At 32.0% G+C, this 25,352-nt stretch overlaps 1 protein-coding gene across 3 annotated transcripts in view; it reads left to right on the forward strand.

Moving 5' to 3' along the window:
* Positions 1-25,352, forward strand: part of LOC127712618 (uncharacterized) — a 113,350-nt gene that overhangs the window by 48,892 nt on the left and 39,106 nt on the right. Inside the window, exons 1-6 of one of the 3 annotated variants that reach the window (XM_052219162.1) lie at positions 3,024-3,167; positions 5,717-5,809; positions 7,043-7,558; positions 15,064-15,281; positions 15,755-15,938; positions 18,818-19,339. In XM_052219162.1, the coding sequence (XP_052075122.1) occupies positions 7,357-7,558; positions 15,064-15,281; positions 15,755-15,938; positions 18,818-19,339 (1,126 nt within the window). In that variant the 5' untranslated portion in view covers positions 3,024-3,167; positions 5,717-5,809; positions 7,043-7,356. Of the gene's footprint in view, positions 1-3,023; positions 3,168-5,716; positions 5,810-7,042; positions 7,559-15,063; positions 15,282-15,754; positions 15,939-18,817; positions 19,340-25,352 lie in introns of those variants that run through there. The other 2 variants (XM_052219163.1, XM_052219164.1) reach the window with 2 other exon arrangements.

The following is a 25,352-nucleotide window of genomic DNA, read 5'->3' on the forward strand; positions in this document are numbered from 1 at the left end:
CTTTTTGTTTATCTTAATTTGCTGATTAGATTTGCTTTCCACAGTTTTGCTCCATCTGTAAAAGTTTTCGAGATAATAGCCAAATGGAAAAACACGATTCCCGTAAACATAGTCAATGAGTGCAATAACTCCTTCAATCAAGTCATGTTTACTGATTTGTATATCTTGTTTTTTGTTTTAATTTGGACTGTTTACCCTTTCTCATCGTTTTGAGAAATCAAAGTGTTGCGTTTTTTGTTGTTGTTTTTTTATGTTATAAAACGAAAACGAAAAAACGACAAATGGATTCAATTTCTCTTTCAGTTCTGAGTATTTGTTATTTGAAATCAAAACCATGTTATATTTTTGTTTTGTTTCATTGTCATCGAAAAAATCAAATTGTTAATGTGCTTTGCTTTATTGATGCCAAATACAATTTTATTTTGGAAAGTTGAAGAAGACAAAAATATACCACCTGACTTATATACCAAGATAAGGTGATATATGTAACAGCCTGTTCTTGCTTTATTTATAATAAGAAATAAAACTTTACAATTTAGGTATTAGATGGATTAAAAACTTAAAATAAATATACAATGAAATGAACGTTATGGGAGGTTTGGGTGCCCGCAAACATGTTTAATCCCGCCACATTCTATATGTTCATGTCCCAAGCCGATGAGCTGTATTAATGACAAATACACCGGCAGAGAAAAGAAAGTCTCAATATATAGAAAATTTGTGAAATTACCATTTCTCTCGTCCAATCAAAATACACCATTATTACATAAGGTGGAATTATAAAGTAAATCTAAGATATCTGTAGTTGAATTCACGGTCATTTTATTCCAAAATATGATATGATAAAGCATCTCACAATCTAGTGTTTACACACGTGCCAGTCACAGTAAAAATTTAAAGAGAACATTTATTACCAAACACTTATCAGAAATCATATTACATTTATAATAAGAAGTTATACGGGTGTAACTGTAAATTCAGAAATTATTGCGAGGTTTTTATCAATGCGAATAATGCGTTTGGGTGAGCATCGCAATACTAAGAACTCGCATTCAAATATCTGATACATATATCTATATGCAACTTTTCTTGATAATCACAATAATTCATCTCGCATTTTTGTCCATTCTCAAAAAAAGTTGCAATAATAAATACACGCAATAATTTCTAAACTTACAGTATATCTAAGTTTTGTCTTTGGCAATAGTAGAATTATAAATTGCAAAAAAACACTATTTTAATGTAACACATGTATTGAAACATCGTAAAATAATTTAGTATTATTTCCTCAATCTGGTTTTACCTGCCTTTGACCGAAAATTTAAACTGGGCTATAAATATAACTGGAAACAAAAATCCTTTTGATATATTGACTGATAAAATGGTCATGTATATAATTGAACAGTAATATTTTCTTGGCCATGGATAAAATTGTATCTTTTTTTAAATTTTCAACTGATCAAAAATACTTTCATTTTTTATAATTTTTTACATGCGGAAATACAAGTGAATATGACGCATATTCGTACACCAAAGGCTATTAAACATTTGCGGAAATCATACACTAACGATTAGTTTCAGGTAGCCTGCAATTCTCGGGTCGTCTCAAAGCTTAAATATAAACCGTCGTCTTCAAATAGTCACTATAGAACCATTGTTGTTTGTCAAATAATTTAAAAGCGATAATTGGAAGTGGCAATAATTGTAGTAATGTGTTTACATAAACTATTTGAGGAGGATTTTTTCTAACGGAAAATTAATTTTCACCTTTCTCGAATATTACTCACATTTTCACTTTTGTGTACAAATTTTCCGTCAAAATATTCATTTCCATTCTGTTTTCGCAAGGTTTTTTTTTGTCAGGTCTCTTTGAATATCAAATGCGGTCTTCCCCCTTATAAAGCACATGTGACATGCAGATCAGCTTACGCTTGTTGAGGATAATAATAAATCTTTAAAATTCATGATTTAAATTCCGATAGACTTGTCCGAAAACATACCAATAATATAAATAGTGTTTGAAAGGAAAGCTACCAAAAAGCACGTGTTAAATGTAACAGAAAACCTGCAAGTTCGAACAGAATGAGAAGAATTATAACTGCACAACAAAATTAATGCTGAACTGATAAAGAGCTTAGGGAGATTTCACCTGAAATTATTTCACACGAGGGCCATGTCTTAAAAGTTAAATCTTTACCGGGATAATCCGCCATGGTTATCCAGCTTCATATGTGTACTTTGAGCTTTTAACAACAATCCGACACTAATGACCCCCCCCCCCTCCCCCCTAAGAGTTTGTAAAGAAATATGGTCATCCCTGGACTTCTCCTGTTCCGACAGTAAATCCTTTAAACTGACTGTGCGGGATGTATGAATTTGCAGCCAAATTGCGTTGGATGAGGACTTCAATTCTGATGCTTCGTGTAGTAAGATTTTTTTATAATATGTGGTTAGCACGCATGTATGCATTTATTACAAAATTAAAACAAAAAACAAAAACAAAAAGCAAAAAAATTCTAAAAATTTCATTATAAACTGCATGAAAATCATATTAACGCAAATTTTTATACTTTCATAACCTGATTGGCTACACTGCAATCTCGCATTATTCCTTAATCAACTTCATTACACAATAAAATTTATCATTCATGATGACACGAGGTCCCACAATAAAGTGCACAGGTAAATTAAATAAAATCTTGATAAAAATCGTGTTTTCATGATCCTAGCTAAAAAATGTAATTATAAGTATTGAATGCTTCTTTTTGTAACTGCATAGGGTTGTAAAAGCGTTGACCGTGCGCACATTTTTAGAATGAAAATACAAATGTACTTCGGTCAACGCTTTAACACCCCAATGAAGTTACAAAAAGAAGCATTCAATTCTTAAATACTATCCATCAAACAACCGAACGCGGATGTAATTACCCACGTTTTACCGGAAAATTAAATTGACATTATTTGATGCAGTTATGTCCGTAAATTGTTAGCACGCATGTGAATACTGTGTATTTGGACAAAACAATAATATATAAGATTTATAATGAAATTTTGAGAATTTTTTTTTGTTTTTTGTTTTTGTTTTTTGTTTTAATTTTGTAAAATAACTGGATACGTGCGTGCTTATAATCGTTTTATTCCTCGACATTTACCATGTTTACACGAAGGTAAGTAAATCAAGGATTTTAAAATTACTTCCCGTACACTTATTGTTTTGCTCAGTTATTATTATTGACAAAATTTAATATTTTCTATTTTTAACCCTTCTAGCTGTTAACTTGTTCGACCGATTTCTTTGAAGCAGCACCAGTAAAGACAATTCGGTTTATATACGATGGTGCGTTGTAGTTAAACGACCGATCACGAATTCTTTGTATACTTTGAGGGGTTCAATGAGGGTTGGGGATTTTTTTTATACATATTTATTAGAAATCTTCATTATCTAGGAAAATGTAAAATAGTCTTTTATTTTATTATATACGATATATGCTTCACCAGTTCTTTTGAACTCCCTTTCAAAAGAATACAGAGGGTACTCAAATTGTTATCAATTTAAGTCCATGATCTCGTGCAGGAGTGGTAAAACAGGTTTCCGTATCGCCTGCAGATATTGCCCACACATTCAACTGTACATAAGTACATAACATGTATGTTTCTTTAGAATCCGTATTTTTGATTGGCTGACATCAATTGTCAGACACACCAATACCATATTTTATTTCCGTATAAAATACAACAGCAATGACTGCACGAACTATCCGTGACAATGTTAAAATATTCCATTGAAAGCAAACGAACAGCTTGATATAACTCTTAATTTCATGGTTGTAGCATCAAAACTTGATTATAAGAATTGAATGCTTCTTTTTATAATTCTATATGGTTGTAAAAGCGTTGATCGTGCGCACATTTTAATATGAAAGCGGAATAAAAAAAAGTGCTTCGGTCAACGCTTTTACAACCCAAAAAATTATAAAAAGAAGCATTCAATTCTTACATTATGCTGCAGCAGCGTATACAAGAAAACTTTATTTTCTTTGTTTGTTATTTTGTAGTGTTATTGTTTGAACTATTATGTGCTTGCTTAACTTAATAATATATGCTTTATTTATGCTTGACTAGTCCTCTTTATGTGATAACTGTGTATATGTACACTATTGTACACTGTCTTGTGTTGTCTTTTTGTGTTTGCACGCACTGTCTATAATTTATTCATGTATGTCAGTTCAAAAGCTCTCTATAGGCTTATGTTGTATTGTTATTTTACTTGTCGACTTAAAATAAATTAAACGGATTTGATTTGATTAAAGTCATGTTTTGTATGATAAAAGAGATCAACGCGCGCCTAGTTGTGCATGTAATTTTTATTTATTTCATTAAGAGACCCACCTTAATTGCAAGAAATTGCTAACATAGGTAAACGTTTCCTCCTATACATCTGGAACCATCAGTTACATAAACTTGATTTTGTTCGTGCGACATTAGACCATAACTTGTTTTGTCCAAATAAACATAAGCCCACTTTCACATTTTAAGAGCCACTAAGTGATATATGTTTCTTTTAGTTTATAGAATAAAACTTAATGGTTGACATGATACATTAGCTGTTTTGTTCTGTAACTTTCGTTTTGTCCAAAGCCCAGGTTAGCACTATGTGTGCGCAGTAAGGAGTGATAGCTTTATGGATATAGGCTGCATGTTTGATCAACAGCCTAACTATTTTTAGGTGCTTGTGAACTAAATTGAACAACATTATTTAACTATCGGTGCTTTAATTTTTCGGATAGGTTTTGTTGGACTTTTGTTTTCTTCTAGTTCGTCAAGATCTTGATTTTAGTCTTCTTTGTTTTGTCCGTGCGATTTCTTTGAAAATACAAATAAGACGTACTTAAGCTTTTGCAATATACAATGCTTGCCTGTCTTAGCGTGGAAGAAACCTGTTTGTGTATGGGGTTTATCAACTATTGCTTTTTGTGTTTTTTCGAAGAAATATGGAGTCAACTACGAAATGAATGCATGGTTTGTACATGTAGCATTTATGGACAAATTAATGTTTGATCAATCAACAGTCTTTTATTTGAGGTTTATGTTAGCCTAATTGCTCAAAATGTTTTGTGAACATTGTATCTATTAAAGAATGCATCGTGTATCTCGGAGATTAATGATTTGACTACGGGTAAATTTTTTGTTATATTTGAATGCTAACACCAGTATGAATAAATGAATCGAACTATAAAAAAGAAGAAAAAACATAAAAAAACATTAGCTTCCCTAAAAAGCTTGTCATGTATATACTACAATTTTCTTTGGCATACAAAACAAAAAAAGTAATCCAATTTTTTTGGCTAAATATTTCTCTTTTTGGGTACATGTATTATAGAAACATTATAAAAACAGGTTATTTCTAAAAAAAATCTAAATGCTTGAAACCGGTTTCTATTTTTTGCAAATCATTTTGTTTCTTTTCAAACTCCCATGGTTTAGAATAGGGTAATAGACTGATAGAAACAAATACTTGAAACAACTTTCCTGTAATACAAAAAAAAACCCCAAAAAACTGTAATACATGTAACGTACATGTTTACTTCACACAAACTTCGGAATAATCTTCTGCAATTAAGAGTTAATTACTTTACTATAATGCTACTAGTTGAGTTAGGCCCTGTATAATGTTTTTTCTTCAAATGTACTTTTAATTTCTTTACTTTTTTTAAAGGAGGGCAATAATTGCAAAAGATAATATACTTCTTGCCAAGTTAAACTGAATGTTCCTATCAGTTCAGGACGGATGATAATATCTTAAGTCAAGGTACTGATTATTATGATTTCCTTGCAATCAGGTGTGTAATTTATATTTCATATCATAAAAAAAGTATAAAAAGAATGTTCATTCATCTCCATTATAAATATTAATGAATTATTAAAGATATTAGATATGAACAAAAACTATCTTGGCTTGATTTAGTTTTGGTCTAACAAAAAGAACAATCTTCAAGGTACATTCTGTGCATGATATTGATATATTGGCCAAGTAAATCCTTTCTATTCATTTGACTTCGATTTGAGATAGCGAAACAGGAATTTGATTACCAACTACCTATCCATCCATTCATCTAAAACATGTGAAAGTCATATTTGTGCATAATTAAGAAAAAAGATACTATGTTGATCTCCATAAATCTGTTTATTTGTTTCTCAATGTTTTAGACCACTACATCTTCTCTTATTCCAAACACCTACAGTATGCATAGAGTATTTGCAACTAGGAAACGTCAAATAAATTGAATTTAAGGCTTGCATGAATTATTTCTTAAATAACCACTAGAAGAAATGTGTTCAATCCTTATGATTCTTAACCCAAACAATTTTTTGTTTGTTGGCTACTATTTACTGTGTCAAATCCACAGTTGGCATGTCGTAGCTAAGGAGTGAGCCGCCATGTTGACTTGCTGAAATCCATGAATGTGTGAATGATGCAATAGAATAGAAAATAAAACAATACCTACCTCAAAATTCCATTTTAATGCGATATTATCAGAATTTTATACAATAGAAAAACAAAGGATATGGGTTATCCATCCATGACACAAAATCAATACATGCACAGCAAAACAACACACAAAAAGCAAAGGAATTGTTGCGCTTTTATTGCTGTTCTTCATCTCAAAGACACAGTGAGGCCTTCAACATGTAGCAAAAAAATGTCTCACCTCACTGCAAGTTTAAGACGGCCCCTAGCACCGGCTTGAGCGGAATTCTTTGCAAAAGTAATTTAGATAGACTTTGTAAGATGCAACACCACCTAATCGAGCCCGTTAAAAAAAGAACATACGGGAAAGTAGTACATATTTAAAACAAAATAGTTCCTACGCATAGGTGTAAATCTAAAACTATGTAGCATATATTTTAGTAATTAAGGTATTAGATGAAAGGTGAAGGACTGGTGATCCTTGTAGAACACATGATTTACTGATAATTTTGAACAATACAAAAATGTATGAATGAATTCTAAAATTGAGGTCATATATTGCTTGTTTTTCAGATATGAAGTGCCTGGTTTGGTGTATCCAAAATTTCGGTAACCAGTGCAGTACGGTCTGATGTATAAATACAAGTTTATTGATCCCACTTCCATAAACTGTTTTGAAGTGAATAATTTAACGTGGATAGGAATGAGGACCAAGAATAGGTGGTGTGCGTCTTATTAACATTTTAGTACACAAACTGGCCTAAAATTGAGAGAATGATGTGGCACACACAGGAGAAGTTATCTCAAGAATTTATACTCACAGATTATTTTTTAACACTTAAGAAATAATTGAAAATTTATTTTCATTTCATTAGTTTCTTATAAAGATGGCTTCGCGGATCAGCGAAGAAGAATCAAACTACCTGAAAGTAGTTGTCATACTCCTGCGAATCGCAACACCTTTAGTAAGAATTCAATTTGATAAAGAGTTTCATCCTATTCAGTTAAAGAAAGAACTACAAAAAGCTCGACCTAAACTTCACCGTTTATTAAGCCAAGAACAGATGGATTTGTTGTATCCTAAGACAGGTTTGTCACGAGTGTTTTGTTTATTTAGAGAAATAGTTTCCCCACATACCTTGAGCCTAATTCCAAAAATTAGAAACGAAATAAAACATTTAAAAAAATCTTATGGATCCTGTGGCGAATTATGTCGTACAAAACCTAAACAAAAAGATGTTCATGCTCTTCCGAAAAAGGTTAAACATGTTATAGCTCAACGGCACTTTCATCACTCATACTACATCTATCTCTGTTCAAAACTTCAAATATTGTTAGAACTCTGATACGGAAATCAAATGCTGCTCCTTCGTTATGTTTTTGGTTAGATCCCGAGAGGAACGATAACGGAAAGGATTTCTGCGCAAATGCGGAAGTCTGAAAACTTAACGATTTTAGATTCATTTCGTATATTGATTATTATATTGATTTTTGCTTTTTCTACTGTTATTGAGCACTAAGTCTTTGTCTTTATCATACGAGGCAAGAGTTACTTGTAATAGAATATGAAGTCAGTCTCGATAATTATTGAATACTATTTTTTGCAAATTTAAAACAACAGTTTAGTACTAATAAAAATAAAATTGAGAATGGAAATGGGGAATGTGTCAAAGAGACAACAACCCGACCATAGAACAGACAACAGCAGACTATCAAATATCTTTGGGTTTTACAGATTATGACATAAACAGATACAAAAAGAATCACGTTCATTTGAAAATAATCCGTAACTTTTGAGATATCCTACATCACAAGCTGTATTACTGTGGTCTAAACAATAAATAATTCTTAAACAGATTGCAAACAAAATATAAAAATTCCAAGCATTTACTCTGTTGAAAAAGTTACTGAAATACGGAAACGTTTTCGATGTTGGTCCTGTTTTTTAGGAATTTGATTAACGACGTAATTTTCAATGTAAACAAAGAAACGCTATCTTTACCCAACTCTTTTTTTTTTTCATTTTAGTATTATTTAATTAAAAGTGTAATCATTTGTACATTTGTACATACAACATGTTAAAATGACGAAGATATCAAGTCTACTAATTATTATTAATCTTAGTGTATACGATACTGATAGATTCATTTTGATACGGAATTTATTTTTCGTTGTTTAACTTTCAATATTCCATTTAGTTATCATATAGATAGAATATAGATTCTTTATTTCTAATAAAACCAAGTTGATGATTGAAAGAAAGATATATTTACATATAATAACATACAAATAGTTATCAGATAAAATAAATTTGCATGAACTTCCTTATGTTTTACGCAAAGTCCGGAAGAGAGAAGCGATACCGATAATTAATTCTGCACAAATGAGGAAGTATAAAAAAAAATAATAAAAAAATAACGATTTTTAATTCATCCGTATAATAATGATTTCTATATTGATTATTCTAATGGTATTACTCATATTACCTTTATACACATATATATCATCTAAAATGACAATTTGAAATTATTGAAAATGAAGATCTTGTTTTAATTTCAAAATTTTACATTCGGTCCAGTTTTAGGGTTAGAAAATTAACATGACCGATCGTTAACAAATTTGATGATGGGTTATATACGAGTCAATTATCAATCCGCTAATGCCAGATAACTCATCACTTAACATTATAACTTATCAATGTTGTTTATAGGAGTAACACGAAAGTTGTCGTAATCATCCTTTTAAGACATCTACTTTTTAGCTCACCGGGGCCCGATGGACCCCATGTGAGCTTATGCCATCACTTAGCGTCCGTCGTCGTCCGTCGTCGTCGTCTGTCGTCGTCTGTCGTCGTCGTCGTCTGTTGTCGTCTGTCGTCGTCTGTCGTCGTAAACTATTTCAAAAATCTTCTCCTCTGAAACTACTGGGCCAAATACCTTCAAACTTTAACTAAATGTTCCTTAGTGTATCTAGTTTATAAATTGTATCCGAAGTTTTGATCCATCGACAAACATGGCCGCCATGGCTAAAAATAGAACATAGTGGTCAAATGCAGTTTTTGGCTTATATCTCAAAAACTAAAGCTTTCAGAGCAAATCTGACATGGGATTAAATTGTTCAATTGGTCAAGATCTATCAGCTCTGCTATTTTCAGACTAATCGAATAACCCATTGATGGGTTGCTGCCACCGAATTGGTAGTTTTAACAAAATTTTGCAGTTTTTTGTTATTATTTTGAATATTATTATAGATATATATAAACTGTAAGCAACAATAATGTTCAGCAAAGTAAGATCTACAAAAAAGTTAAATGACCATAATTGTCAATTGACCCCTTAAGGAGTTATTGCCCTTTAAAGACAATTTTACACACTTTGTTCATCAAGTTTGCTAACATTTAAAAATCTTCTCCTCTGAAACTACTGGGCCAATTACCTTCAAACTTTAAGTAAATGTTCCTTAAGGTATCTTGTTTATAAATTGTATGCGAAGTTTGTATCCATTGACAAACATGGCCGCCATGGCTAAAAATAGAACATAAGGGTCAAATGCAGTTTTTGGCTTATATCTCAAAAACTAAATCTTTTAGAGCAAATGTGACATGGGGTAAAATTGTTTAATTCGTCAAGATCTATCGGCCCTGAAATTATCAGACGAATCGAACAACCCATTGTTGGGTTGCTGCCACCGAATTGGTAGTTTTAACAAAATTTTGCAGTTTTTTGTTATTATTTTGAATATTACTATAGATATATGTAAACTGTAAGCAGCAATAATGTTCAGCAAAGTAAGATCTACAAAAAAGTTAAATGACCAAAATTGTCAATTGACCCCTTAAGGAGTTATTGCCCTTTAAAGACAATTTTACACAATTTGTTCATCAAGTTTGCTAACATTTAAAAATCTTCTCCTCTGAAATACAGGTGAGCGATTCAGGCTCTTGAGAGCCTCTTGTTTGTGATAAATGTACTATTTCCACTGACAAATATGTCCTGAGATGCCTGAAATAACTCTTGCTTGATTAAAGAATGTTTTGTTATTACTGAAAAAGACGTCTAAAATATTGATATTTTGTTTATATCAAGAAGGTTCGATGATATTGGAAAGCTTTGACGTTACGTACGATATTGCGTCTCAATTAGTAATGTCAAAATTTGACGTTTTACGCCGATAATGGTGGATTTGTTTTTGTTGGAAAATTTTTCTGATCAATATTGATACTTCTGAATGAATATGCATGACATATTTCCCACTGGAAAATGTATTTGGGTAAGATTATATGGTTTAGAACGTAATTATATTTAATGTTTTCTCCCATTTAAATCCGAGAAAAAGGACGAAGTTCTCCATTTTGCTTTAATAAAAGAAGGTGTGTGGGGGATCACATGCAAGTTAAACGAATCATACTTAAAAAGTTTAATATAGAAAAAATATTCAGCACTTTACCATTTTCAAAGACGGAACAATTAAATTAAAAAAAGAAAACGATTGTCAGAACAAATAGGTACATGTATATTCATCCAATATGTTTACAAGCTTTGCATTACATTGAGGTGTATACGTAATTCTTCAAGCACAAACATTTTATTTTCACTTTCAATATAAAAAAGAAGATGTGGTATGATTGCCAATGAGACAACTCTTCATAAGAGATCAAATGACACAGAAATTAACAACTATAGGTCACCGTACGGCCTCCAACAATGAACAAAGCCCATACCGCATAGTCAGCTATAAAAGGCCCCGAAATGACAAATGTAAAACAATTCAAACGAGAAAACTAACGGCCTAATTTATGTACAAAAAAATGAACGAAAAACAAATATGTAACACAGCAACAAACGAAAACCACTGAATTACAGGCTCCTGACTTGGGACAGGCACATACAAACAGAATGTGGCGGGGTTAAACATGTTCAAGTTCTATACATATGAATCGTATTTCAGAGGAATAACAAATCTCAGTGTTTACGCTTCACAAGTTTGAAAATAAATGTCTGATTTTGTATCTTTTCGTAAAACATCCCTTTCACAACTTTAGAACCTCGGCTAAACGAACAATCCAATTCATCTGAATATTTCTTTTTCATAGTTTGTGGTCTTAATCTTTATCGTCTGCAAAAACCCGCAATTACCATGTTCTTTTCAACAATGTCTTCGATTATACACGTATTATCATTTGTATCGCAATAGTTATCATTAAGTTTTTGGAATTCGAATCATTTTTACCTTTTTGAAATTTGAAATAAATTGCGTTTTCACACAATCGTTTATTGTTCCATTAAACAGTTATCACAATTGTAACACGATAAGTCTCGGACAAGAAGATTGGTATCAAAATTTGAAGATAATACTTGGTGTATTTAGCGATTCTGTTCCACGGGTTTTAAGTTTATCATGATAATGCGGGGGCGTAGTGGTCTAATTGGTTCATTTAAAGTTACCACGAACCTGTCGAGTCTGATATACGCTCGTGGCGAGGTTTGTTCGACTTCGATATTAATTGACAATTATTGTTAGTTATCTTACTGAAGGTCATCGGTTCTTCGACTTCCTCCATCAATGAAAACTGTCAAATATGATACAACCAAGGTCGCTAAAAGTGACGTTACAGAGTACCAAAACAAAAAAGAAACAAATATTTCAATTTGATTTTAAAAGAATTCAATAGCTTCCCGAACCGACAACGTGCAAAACGTTAGAAAATCGCTGAGTGGACAAATTTGCAAGACATTGTATTTTTTTTAAAAAAACAAAGTCATGTTGACTACGCAAATTATCAAAAATTATGTAACTGTTTTGTAGGGTTAACGTACAATTACGGAACAGCACTATTTTGTATGCAAAAAATCGAAAGTTTTAATAAATGACGTCGCAACTGACAGTTTACTTGTAAAAAGCGACGAAATTTGACATTTGACATTCTTGCAAGACATTTGCTAGAAGCCGTTGCGTTTTTATTTCCGGTTTTGAAATGGTATATCTATTTACTTTTATGAGCATAATTTATGACAACGAAATTCATATCGTCTAATACTAAAAAAAAAACAAAAACATAAATTTTGATGCTTTACCATATTCCGAAATCTGACCATGGTGAAGACTATTTTATTTTGAAAAAAATCAGCTTTGGTCGTTGCATCAACGAAAATTCAGTAATATAGCGTTCATTTTTGGACGGTGATGTTCCTTTGGCACCATCTTACGGTGTTTATATATCACAACTCATTCGTAAATATAAATAAACATGCAGACATCTTATACGTTCAGGTATTTCACATCCAATATTTTATGGCAATATTCTTTACAAAGCACAACAATGTCGGCATTCACCTCAAAATCTAACTAAACCTTTAAACAGACTTCTTCTGAAGGGATATAGTTACGATACTGTTGTCAGGTCATTAAGGATTGCATATTTTGGTATTAATATTGATTCACTCATAGGGTCTTTGCATCGGAAATAAACATTTATTCTAAAACCAGTTGTTGGCATGATACGGGTTATGTTTTTCTCATAGATTTTATGATGGTATGATACTAAACCCCTAACGGGAGGGATTGTACCTGATTTTCATATGATGAAGACATAATCTTTCAATCAGTTTAATTGAGGTCTGGAGCTGACATGTCAGTAAATGCTAGTAGTCCTTTATTAATTTATGTATCATTGTCATTTTGCTTAGTTTCTTTTGTTACCTATTCTGACATCGGACTCGGACTTCTTTTAAACTGAGTTTTACTGTGCGTATTGCTATGTGTTTCTTTATTCGACATTGGCTAGAGTTATAGGAGGAGGGTTGAGATCTCACAAAACATATTTAACCCCGCCGCATTTTTGCGCCTGTCCCAAGTCAGGAGCCTCTGGCCTTTGTTAGTCTTGTATGTTTTTTTTAATTTCAGTTCTTTTATATGTTTTGGAGTTTAGTGTGACGTCCATTTTCACTGAACCAGTACACAATTTTATTTAGGGGCCAGCTGAAGACCACCTCAGGGTGCGGGATTTTCTCGCTGCGTTGAAGACCCATTGGTGGCCTTCGGCTGTTATCTGCTCTTTGGTCGGGTTGTTGTCTCTTTGACATATTCCCCATTTCCATTCTCAATTTTATTTACACGAGGATGTGTTCGTTAATAAGTAACTAACCGACCGTTACACACTCAAAAATAGCCATCTGACATTTATTATTATTCAGATATCATTATCTATATACCGCCTTGAAATCATATTCCGATTTACATTTGGACTTTTTAGTATTTTATTTGTATACAACGTTGATGGTGGAAAGGGGTTATTTTAGTGTACGTGTACACGTTTATCTTTTGCTGGAAATGTTGATTTTAATACAAATAACTCTCATCTACATTTTATGACTGTCTCCTCGGAGATGGTATTATAAGTTGAACGATGCACAGTTTTCGAACTGAATGCTTTCCTTCTAACTGATTGGAAGATATTACTGGCTCTCTAAAAAAGTAAAAATCCGTTGATTTGTTGGAACAATTCGAAACCTAGTAAATGTCCCTCAATAACACAAAGTGTCGGGTTTAAGCTCTTTATGTCAGTAATTAAAGTTTGCATCGTTATCAATCATGCATATCGGTACATAGGAACATATACCGCATAGTGTTGGGTTTAAGCTCTTTATTTCAGTAATTAAAGTTTGCATCGTTATCAATCATGCATATCGGTACATGGGTGAATTCTCAATTTATTTATAATTTCATTACAATATTTTAACTCTTACCATGCTGAATTGTTTTAAGAAAATTTCAAAATTTCCAAAAGCATGCAAATTATATGCAAATGAGCCATTACCGGCTGCTGATAAATATTGATTCCATCAAAGCTAAGATAGGGATCACGGGGCGGGAATGTGCCCCAAAGATGATTTTTGGGTGCAAAAAGCGTTAATTTTGACGATTTTTCGTCCTATTTCATGACCTGGAAGACCATGGGATGCTGATAGATGTATCCAACTGTAGTCTGCATGTAGCACATTAACCACACCAACGCTTAGGTCGGAGTGAAACTGATCTGGGTACAGCAGTCCGAATAAGGTCATTTGCACAAAAAAATCCAGAATTTCTCGATCTTTTCCGATTTCTGGCTTCGACTGGACCTGCAACCGGAAGTAGTCGTTCACTAAGTGAATTTAAATACTAAATGCGATGCGTAGATATATTTCCGCAGGTTTACACTATTTTTGGAAGTTGTAGGCCTCTGAACTGCGTGTGTCAGACACTGAAAGGAAGCCCACCCTCCAGAAAAACCCGTTTTATCCGACGATATAAGTAAAAACTATGAACAGAGTTAGAAACAAACTTCCTATATTTGTTTTTGAGGTTACTCAACATGTTATTCGTAAAAAGAAAAAGTAAAGAACTATTCTTATAAAAGACAAAAATACCGTTAGCATTTGAAATGAAAATCATAATCAGAACGTGGGTGTTTTCTAGAAGAATTTTCAACAAGTTTAATTAAACATACAAATTAATACTTGGATAATACATTTTTGTAAAAGGGAAAGACATCTACATGTCAATCTATAAACGGTCTCCCACAAAAGATTATAGTACATGCCTTGCTTTTTCAGGTGTTCCCGAATCACAGATGTTTGATATCACACTTATGATTTTGTTGATCAAGAACTTGACTAAAATTGAGATATCCGATGTTCTTCCCTATCAGACCCGTAACAATCTTGGGGCTCATTTATCTAGGATAAAAATTTACAGAAATATGATAGCCCATTCTAAACATGGAACAATAAGCAACACAGATTTTGCCGAATGTTGGGAAAATATAACAATTGTAAGAATAATTAGCCTTACTTAAAATTATCATTACGAAAAAAGGTTTTACAATGCGCATGTTATTTCATAATGAACGTGGGTTAATCTTCTATTCCGATGATGCTTTTCGTACTTGATTTGGCTTTTTAACATTTTTGCTTCGAGCGTCACTGATGAGTATTTTGTAGACGAAACGCGCATCTGGAATACACAGTTATAAGCCTGTTCAGTTTTTTTCCATATTTAAGTTTCCTAATTATATATTAGTATTTCTGTCAGTTCAAATATTGTTTTCTTCTCTTTGTAATCATAATTTCAATGTACAATATACATAAATGAGTATTGTATCTTGAAATTTGACACCTTATATTATTGATAATTTGTAAATTTCTACTGTAAAATTAGTCTCGTTAATAAATGAAAATTTATAAAGCAATTTTTATCGGTAATAAAACGTAATATACAAAAGATTTACGGTGCTTTGAATTTCAGGCAGTTGTTGGTCTTGGTGGCCATAAGAAAGAGTGTGAGGAATTAGAGACAAAGCTATTCAGTGCTTATGAATTAAGCTTAGTGCCAGATGAGATCAGGTTTAAAATGCTTAAAAATGAGCTAAGCGAAGTTCTTGATAAAGTTATTGGAATAGTCGAAAAGGTAACTTCGAATGAATTACAAGGTTAGTTCTAATTTTGTATATACTTTAAAATATTAAATTGATTTAAAAATAGAATATGTGGTATTATTGCTATGGAGATCAGTCCAACTGAGGTAGATGATAGCAATTACATATTAATAAACTCATCATAGATTCCAGGATTAACATTTTGTACGCCAGAAACAGTATGGTCGACAACATTGATAAAAACCAATACCGTTTTGTTAGATATATTATGTTCCAACATAACAAAATGTGAACGAGAAAAACCATCGGTACACAATGTTCTCCTCAAAATAGGTTGCATTCACATTGGAACTTAAAACCATTTCAAAATTTTGATATGGTTTAAAAGTTTGTATCTATGACTTTAGTCTGTATCTAAATCTGTCCGCAGTGAAAGAGGGTCTTCAGAAATACTAGGAAACTGTGCCACTGTTTACTCGCGTAGTGGTATTAACCATATGTAGGTTCTAAAGAACTCTAAAAGAACTTCTATATGTTTAAACCCGCCACATTCTGTATGTATGTGCATGTCCAAAGTCAGGAATCTGTAATTCAGTGGTTGTCGTTTTTTGAAGTGTTACATATTTGTTTTTTGTTCATTTTTTTGTACATAAATTAGGCCGTTTGTTTTCTCGTTTTAATTGTTTTACATTTGTCATTTCGGGGCCTTTTATAGCTGACTATGCGGTATGGGCTTTGCTCATTGTTGAAGGCCGTACGGTTACCCATAGTTGTTAATTTCTTAATTTCTGTGTCATTTGGTCTCTTGTGGAGAGTTGTCTCATTGGCAATCATACCATATATTCTTTTGTATATTCTAGATAGTTTAAAACATCGATCTCTTTCTTTAATTGATCCTATCAAAACTTTTGATTTTTGCCTCGACTGTGAGAAAAGTCGCTGTATGCGAGACATAGGTATTACTATTCGGAGGCGTCGGCGTCATAAACTTTTTGTTTAAAGCTTTATATGTCAGAAGGTAGAATACCAGGATACTTCATATCTTACATGTAGATACCTTATATTACAAAGTTTCCATCAATCACATGTCAATTGTCCCTGATCTCATTTTCATGGTTCAGCGACTGCTTGAAAAAAAATGAATTTCTCTCTTATTATGAGTAATAGGATTACTATATTGGGATATATGGGTTCCTTGCAGCGTATATATGTCAGTCAGTGATCAATATTAAAGTTACTTGATTAGGTTTGTTTCTCAAAAAGTATAAACAGTAAATCAGCTGTAGTTCCTGTATATAATGATTGTAATGGGTGCATTTATATGGAAACAAAGATGTTTGTATTAGTTCTTAATCTTACAAATGATTTGAATCAATTCACGATAAATTCAAAGTCGATAAAAGCGGTAGAAAAATCAATGAAAAGAAAAATCACTATAGGTGTCAGACCACCAATTCATAATTCCTATATATTCAATCAAATTTTTCAATTTTCACAGCTTTTCTAATGTTTTACCTTAAGTTTAATTTCATTAAAACCAGGTATATCCTGAATTGTACATGTACAAAAGAGGGGCGAAAGATACAAGAGAGACAGTCAAACTCATAGATCGAAAATAAACTGACAACGTCATGGCTAAAAATGAAAAAGACAAACAGACAAATAATAGTACACATGACACAACATATAAAACTAAAGACTAAGCAACACGAACCCCACCAAAAACTGGGGTGATCTCAGGTACTCCGGAAGGGTAAACAGATTCTGCTCCACGTGTGGCACCCGTCGTGTTTCTCATGTTATTACAAACCCGGTAAATAGTCTAATTCGCTAGGTCACATTCATGAAAAGGGAAGGGAATTGTAGCTACGACGTAAGGAACATATCCGATATCACCGGTGAAACGGTTATTCCATAACGGTCAACCAACTCGTGATGGCGTCCGTAAAATTTACGAAGGGATGAATTGATCATCTTTTAACATGCCAATTTTTAAATCCCATGTTTACAGTCTTGTACAAAGGAACTGCCTTTGGGAAGCCAAGTACTTAAAAGAACCCCAGGTTTTTTATGAAATCTTAAATAAGTTTGTGTAACTACGTTTTTTGATTCAGTTAAGTCATTCCAATTGATATTTTATAGTGTGTCTTTCTATGTTTTGATGTTATACTATTGTTTCAGAAAAAGGAGAAGGTTTGGTACCATTTAAACGTTTAATCCCGCTGCAATTGTTTGCACCTGTCCTAAGTCAGAAATCTGATGTTCAGTGGTTGTCGTCTGTTTATGTGGTTCCTAAGGGTTTCTCGTTTCTCGTTTTTTATATAGATTAGACCGTTGGTTTTCCCGTTTGAATGGTTTTACACTAGTAATTGTTGGGGCCCTTTATAGCTTGCTGTTCGGTGTGAGCCTAGGCTCCGTGTTGAAGACCGTACCTTGACCTATAATGGTTTACTTTTATAATTGTGACTTGGATGGAGAGTTGTCTCATTGGCACTCATACAACATCTTCCTATATCTATATACTATGTTGATCCTCAATTTTTATCACAATATCATAGACAAGTAAATGTTGGCTCAAAATGGTCTAACAACATTTCTCTTTCAACTACAGTTTCATTTCTGCAAATGTGTTGGTCAGTTTAAGAATACAATGACATCAAAAGCTTTATGTTGTGTCAGAGTAGGGCTACTTTTATATGCGTCCACTTTTTATTGTAACAAAAACGATTTTGTTACTATTATCATTATTATACGTTTTAGTAATAATATAAATATTCTTTTTGGTATTTTTTAGTATGAAATTTGATAAATATTTCTTTAAACCGTGAACAAGTTTTAAAGATATCATTTGAATTATCATATACTCATTGTATCTGTGTTATATAACAAAAATTATAAACCTTGGGGATTTGATTTTTTATTACATTTTTCAGACGACGACGACGATTTTGGTGCATCTGATGACCATACGAGGTTATGGACACTTTTCACTGATACCGGGAGGCAGGTTTTGTACCATTTTGTGGAACTTAGACTTCCTCCAACTCAAGATGGAACATATTCACTTCGCAAGTTTTTTGACAAACATAGAAATATCTTCCATCAACCATGTTGTCTGTGTTTACAGCAAATTTCGGAAGATGGACCATCAGGTGGAACTAAAAGGACAAATTGTTTTCCGGAATATTTTGATAAAACAAACGTTTCTGTTGAAGATTGTCCGCTTAATGATTTAATTGGCTATCTCATGAAAGCTGGGAAATGCAACGAAACAGAGAAAAATTGGTTTGAAACGATTATGCAAACCATACAAGCTCAAACTTCTTGGGATGATCTCGAAAAAATTAAATATCTTGCAGAACCTGTCAGATATAAGAACATAGTCCAATTGCAAATTAATACATTGAAAATGGTTGTTGACGAGTATAAATTACTTTATCGAAAAAAGAAAAAAGGTAAGTTACAATGTAATTGTACCAACCTAAAGTACAATCGAATGATAATAATGTTGAAGTTCATACTTATTCCATTAATTAATTGGTATAAATTCTGTCTTCCGTGTCTACCTCACTTTTTATTTTTTTCCGCAAATAATGATCTGATTTAAGGAAACTATTAAATGATAAGTGTATAATGACTAAACGAAAGCTTATGCGTTTTGTTTCGGTAGACAGACGTAAATTTCAAGAGTTATACGTGGATGTATTGTAATGCATGCAGATCTTGAGATGATCTTCTGGTACATCAGTGTATAAAAGTGACTTGCAAATCAGAATTGTGTTTTGTGTATTTTCACGACAAGCAGTAGTGATGGGAATCCGTGCCTTACGACATAAATATATATTAACATTCCATGTACATATGACGTAAGCAGGTAATTACGTTTTTTAATTTCCATTTATCGATATAACACTTGGGAGTTTAGATCTCAAAAGCCTAGTTTGAATGACCATATGTTCAGGGAGCCTGACCGAGGAACTGTGTCTTGTCATCTGTTTGAGAAAGTGGGCGACAGATACCAGAGGGACACTCAAACTAAAAGATAGAAAAAAAAACGACAACGCCATGGCTAAAAAAAGAAAACGACAAACAGACAAATAAAAGTATACAAGACAAAACATAGAAAACTAAAGACTAAGCAACACAAACCCCACCAAAAACTGGGGGTGATAAGCAGATCCTGCTCCACATGTAGCATCCGTCGTGTTGCTCATGTTAATACAAACCCGGTAAATAGTCTAATTCGGTAGGTCACATTCGTGAAAAAGGCTTACAAGGCCTTGTGAAATTTAATATTCTCTAACATTTAAAGAGAAGAATTCGAATTTGTATTTGTGAATTCTGAATTTTAAATTGTAAAACTTGAATAAATGTCTCGACTTGTAAAAATACCGTGCATAGTCCAACCTATTATTGTTTGGCTTGTTTCTTTGCCTTGGTAATTTTATTCTTGTGTTGCTGTTTTAAACGTTTTGTTTCGTGATGTTTGTTAAACCTGTGTTCAAATGACATTCGATTTTTAGAAACAAAGATGATTAGATCTACAAACAATAGATAAACAATGCAATATTTTCATATGGCAGTCAGTTGGTACTCGTAGAACATCATAAATGGCTCCTTGGAGTTGTATTGATTAAATATCTTTGATAGTCTTTATAAATTTTATACGTGTCTATTTGAAATTGTATGTCAAAAAGCAATATACAAGTATTTTTAAGTTTTAAACACTTTACTATTTGCTGTTTATGTCTTCATTTGTATAGCAGAATTATATAGGAAATCGCTTATTGTAAAACATTTTAATTAATTAATTTAAATTTGATATAAAGTTTCAATTTTTCCATTTAATAAAAAAATAGTAATAGAATGAAAACTTTCTGGACAATTATCAGTAAGTATATCAGCTCTTCTCTTAAAGTACAAAGACATTTGGTTCAAATCTACCGGCCCTTTACCTTAAAATTTCAAATGTATCATTCTTTCGTAATCTGGTTAGGGCATCGATGACATGATGTTGTAATTGCATTTATAATTGAAAGCTTCACTTTAGTTTTTTTAAATAAAAATGACGTCAGTTGCTTTTGCATTGCTTAAAACTTTCAAAATCTACATGTTATCGAACCTCTACCCAAGACAGGGTACATAGTTTTCATGTTGTATCGATATGTCTATGCTGTCATAATTAAGGAAACATTGCAATAGCACATGACCGATTGTCCATATCAGGTAACAATTTTTATCTTTCTTGGGAGAAGGAATTATCGCCCTTTAACTACGGTCTAGTGGTGAATAGCTCTGACGAAAAAAATCATAAAAAGTGTAGAGTATATGACAAGTAAGTCATTAAAACAATGTCTAACAACCAAAACATGTTACCAGAACAGCAAATGAAAGTAACAAGCAAGATTCAGATGGTACACAACCAGAAATTGACAAATCTTCGTCCGGTGGTAGTGACAATATGTTAGCGCCATCTTTCTTCAATGTTGTAAACATCATAGTGTAAATTATCAGGCCTACAGTGATCTTGAATCAAAGCTTAAAGGAGTCAAACCTATCTTCATGAAAGAATCAGACTTCCTTGGCAACAAAACTCCGCCAAAAGCACTTTGGAAAACACACGTAGAAATATACAAAGCACTTGAACATTAGATAAAACCGCAGTTTGTAAGAAGCATACAAAGAATAAAACAAATGTGGAGAATCTACCTTGACAATGAGGTAGACAGAATGCTGTTGCTAACAGAAGGCATCACATTAAGATTAAGTCGGTACCTCTGCACTCCCAAAACCCATATTACCAAAAAGATGAGTGGTTAACAACAACAGTAAGAGTTAAAAACATCCCACTATCAGCAGATGATGGTCAATTTGACAGAGAACTAAGACAAAGAAACATAGAAGTTAACACTATAAATAGAGAAAGACTTAGGGTCGATAACTTGGTTACATACTGCTGGACAGGAGACAGAGTAGTCTCATGCAATAAGTTTGACAAACAACTCCCAAGGTTTCTTACAATAGGTCAATACACAGCAAGAATATATCACTTTGGTCAATTGAAAGATACAGACATGTTCTTGTGCAACAAATTCCAACTGAAAGGACATAATATAAATAACTGTCCAAATGAATGGAAATGAAGACTATGCAATGAATATGGCCATAAGATGCTTGAATGCCCTACCTTTGTGAATACGAACATGGAAAAACATTCTGAAACAGAAGGAAAAGGGCAACAAGAAACAACAACAGCTAATGATGATGAAAATACAAAATATGAAGAAAGACAACAAACTGAAGATCTTAGAGAAAATGACAAAAAAGAGGATACTGATGAACAACCTGAATTAACAGATGGAGATGATGAGGACAATCTGACACACTCTATGTCATTAAATGAAGAAATAACATCAGGGAATACCAAAAAAGATAAAAAAAAAGAAGGCAAACAAGTCTTCAAAAAAGGAGGGAAATAAAACTTCAAGTGATTCTTCTAAACAACAGGCATCAAAACCAGCAGAAGCAAAAAGAGATTCTTCATCAGCACAATCTGACATTTCAAAATTTTTAACCCCCAAGAATAAAACAAATGCAGCCAAGGAAAGAACCCCACCTACTACCAATGAACCAGATAGGAAAAGACAATCAGTGCATCTATAAATTATAAAATTTTTATATATAACAAACAAACAAAAAACAAAAAAAAATATATATGTTTATATGTCTTGTCTTTTGTATTTATGTTTGTGTGTATTGAGTAATTATAAAAAGATAATTGAATGGAACAAAGATTCCAAAACAAATGTTACAAGAGTAAATATGAAAAAAAGAAAAGTAAAATTTTGCACATATTCATTATAACATTTATCTTCATGTTAATGTTAATATTAACAGAAGTATTTTTGATAATACCAAACACAAAAAATGACAGAGATAAAAATAATCATATTAGAAAAGCTAAACAGTCATTTTTCTATTTAAAACCTTTTAGGTTCATAACTTCTATCTATAGTAGAAGTGGTGTCATCCTGGTTTGCCCACTTTTAATTACATGCATATGTAAACATAGGGGGAATTGTTATTTTAACAATTATAGTTTATTTCTGAATTATAGTCATATTTTTACATTTTATTTTACCTGTAAAAAATCATTATATTCTGTTATCATCTCAAGGAAAATGTGCAAACATATTCTATATTTCATATATTTTTTTAGCAGGAAAATGTATTTAATTTGACAAACAGAAAAAAAAAAAAGAAATAGGAAAAAATGTGTACAAAAATGTTTATTATTTTTACAATTTTTCAACAAATAGTTTCAATTATTGGTACATTCTGAAAAAAAGTAAAAGCACAATAATGAAACTAACGATTAGAATAAATGTCATTTAAAATTTTATTTTATTTATTGAACTTATTTTTAAATTTTAATAAAGACACTGTTCTGAAATTTAATATAAAAAATATTCAATTAATTCTAACAAAAGGGATATACTGGTAAATGCAAATGTTCAGTAGCCAAGCTTTCAATATGACACAATTTGAACAGTAATCTGCATCCAAGGTAGCATTTTTCTTCTAAAAAAAAACCAACAATACACCCCACCTTGTTGAGGATGTTTGGCTAACAATTTTAGAAGACATTGGAAAGCTGACAACATTACAGTTGCAACATCATTTACAGATTACGTGACAGAGTTCTGGGTTGAAGGATTCCGCTTTCTATGGAATCACCCCTAACATCTAAGAGATCATCGAGTTACTGAAGAAGACAAAGGCACTAACAGAATGTTATATTATCCAGTATGCAGCAGGAGGAGCCCGCCCACCAAAAAGACGACGATACATAATAATAGACACATGCAGACTCCAACTACTGAAAGACAGTTACCAACAAGGACTTATCAACGTGATAGATTACTCAGACGCAGCTTCCCATCTTCCCCATTTGAACTGTACAATTAAGTGAAATATTGTAATTTGTGACTTTGTAAATATAATGTTTTGTGACTTTTGATGAAGATATAAAAGATTGTATTTCTCAACTTTTTACATATAGTGCCCCATATTACTTATTTTACCACAGTGCTTTATTTATTTCTTTATGCAATGCATTTAGTTACGAAACTTGGACGTCTTGTCAAAGACATGAAGATCAAGTCTCTAGAAGAAATTTACCTGTTTTCTTTGCCTATTAAGGTTTGTTTCTAAATATCATGTACAAAAGGGGGCTGCACTGTTTATAAAATTGATTCATATATTAAATTGAGTATGTTTGCAATAAAAGAGAACTCGTATTGGTGTATTTATATCATGAAAATCATTCAGAAAATAATTATAAAGACACTTTTATAACTGAATGTCATTGTTTTGTCATTGTACATGTATGTTAAATGAATTGATTGAATTGATATTAAATTATTGAGGAAAATGTTTGTTTTTTTAATGATTTTTCTATTCAAATGAAAATGGAATTAGAAAAAAATTACCTTAATATATAGAAAACACTAACAAACTATTATATACCTAAGTTGGAACAGACTATACAATTGTATGCTCATTAAATTTTTTTGTCTTTTTTGTTTTAATTACTAATAGATAATTGGTAGAATTAAAAGTGGGCAAACCAGGAGTAAACCGTAGAAGTACTCAAAAATATCAAATCAGAAGAAAAGATTTACCTACCTTAATATCTCTTCTTAGTACATCTTCACAGCATAAATCATATAATGCAACTGAAACTAAAGAAAAGGAAAATATTGTGCAAAAATTAAATAAACACTGTAAAATGTTATGAAAAACAAAACATAAAAACAAACAGTACTTCATCAGAGCTTCATAGATTTGAAATTATTTTCACATTACTAACTGAGAAAATTAGAGACAGTATATTATTTTATCTCTGTCAAAACCATACATTTGTTGTAGTTTGTACAAGGCAAAAAAAATGTGTCATTTTGTAATTTCTTCAATAGTTCTATGTATACGTTGTGTGATATATATTTCAAGTATGTAGTAATTGTGTATGAGTATGCATTATATGTTTCAAAATTATCATCTCAATATTGGACAAATCACAATTGTGGGACAGACTATAAAAATACTGTTACAATCCAATTACAAAAAAGAAAATTGATGAACGTAATCATTTTTACAGGTGACTCTAACGCTAAAATACTACGATTAAATGTAGGAGAAATAAAGTTTACTTTTAAAAATGCGACCCAAAGTTAAAGTACGCTCACTAATTAAACGTAATATAAAATCAAATCACTTTTAATTAAAACATGCTAAATAACCTGCATACTTGTACAGCAAATGTTAAGGGACTTCGAGATAAACAAAAGAGATTGAGATTTTTTATCAATGGATAAATAATCAGAAATGTAAAATATCTTTTATTCAAGAAACTCACTTCAATACATCCCTAGAAAACGTTTTGACTATAGAATCAGATTATTCTTG

Source organism: Mytilus californianus, unplaced genomic scaffold, assembly GCF_021869535.1.
Source record: "Mytilus californianus isolate M0D057914Y unplaced genomic scaffold, xbMytCali1.0.p SCAF_8, whole genome shotgun sequence".
Taxonomy (NCBI): domain Eukaryota; kingdom Metazoa; phylum Mollusca; class Bivalvia; order Mytilida; family Mytilidae; genus Mytilus; species Mytilus californianus.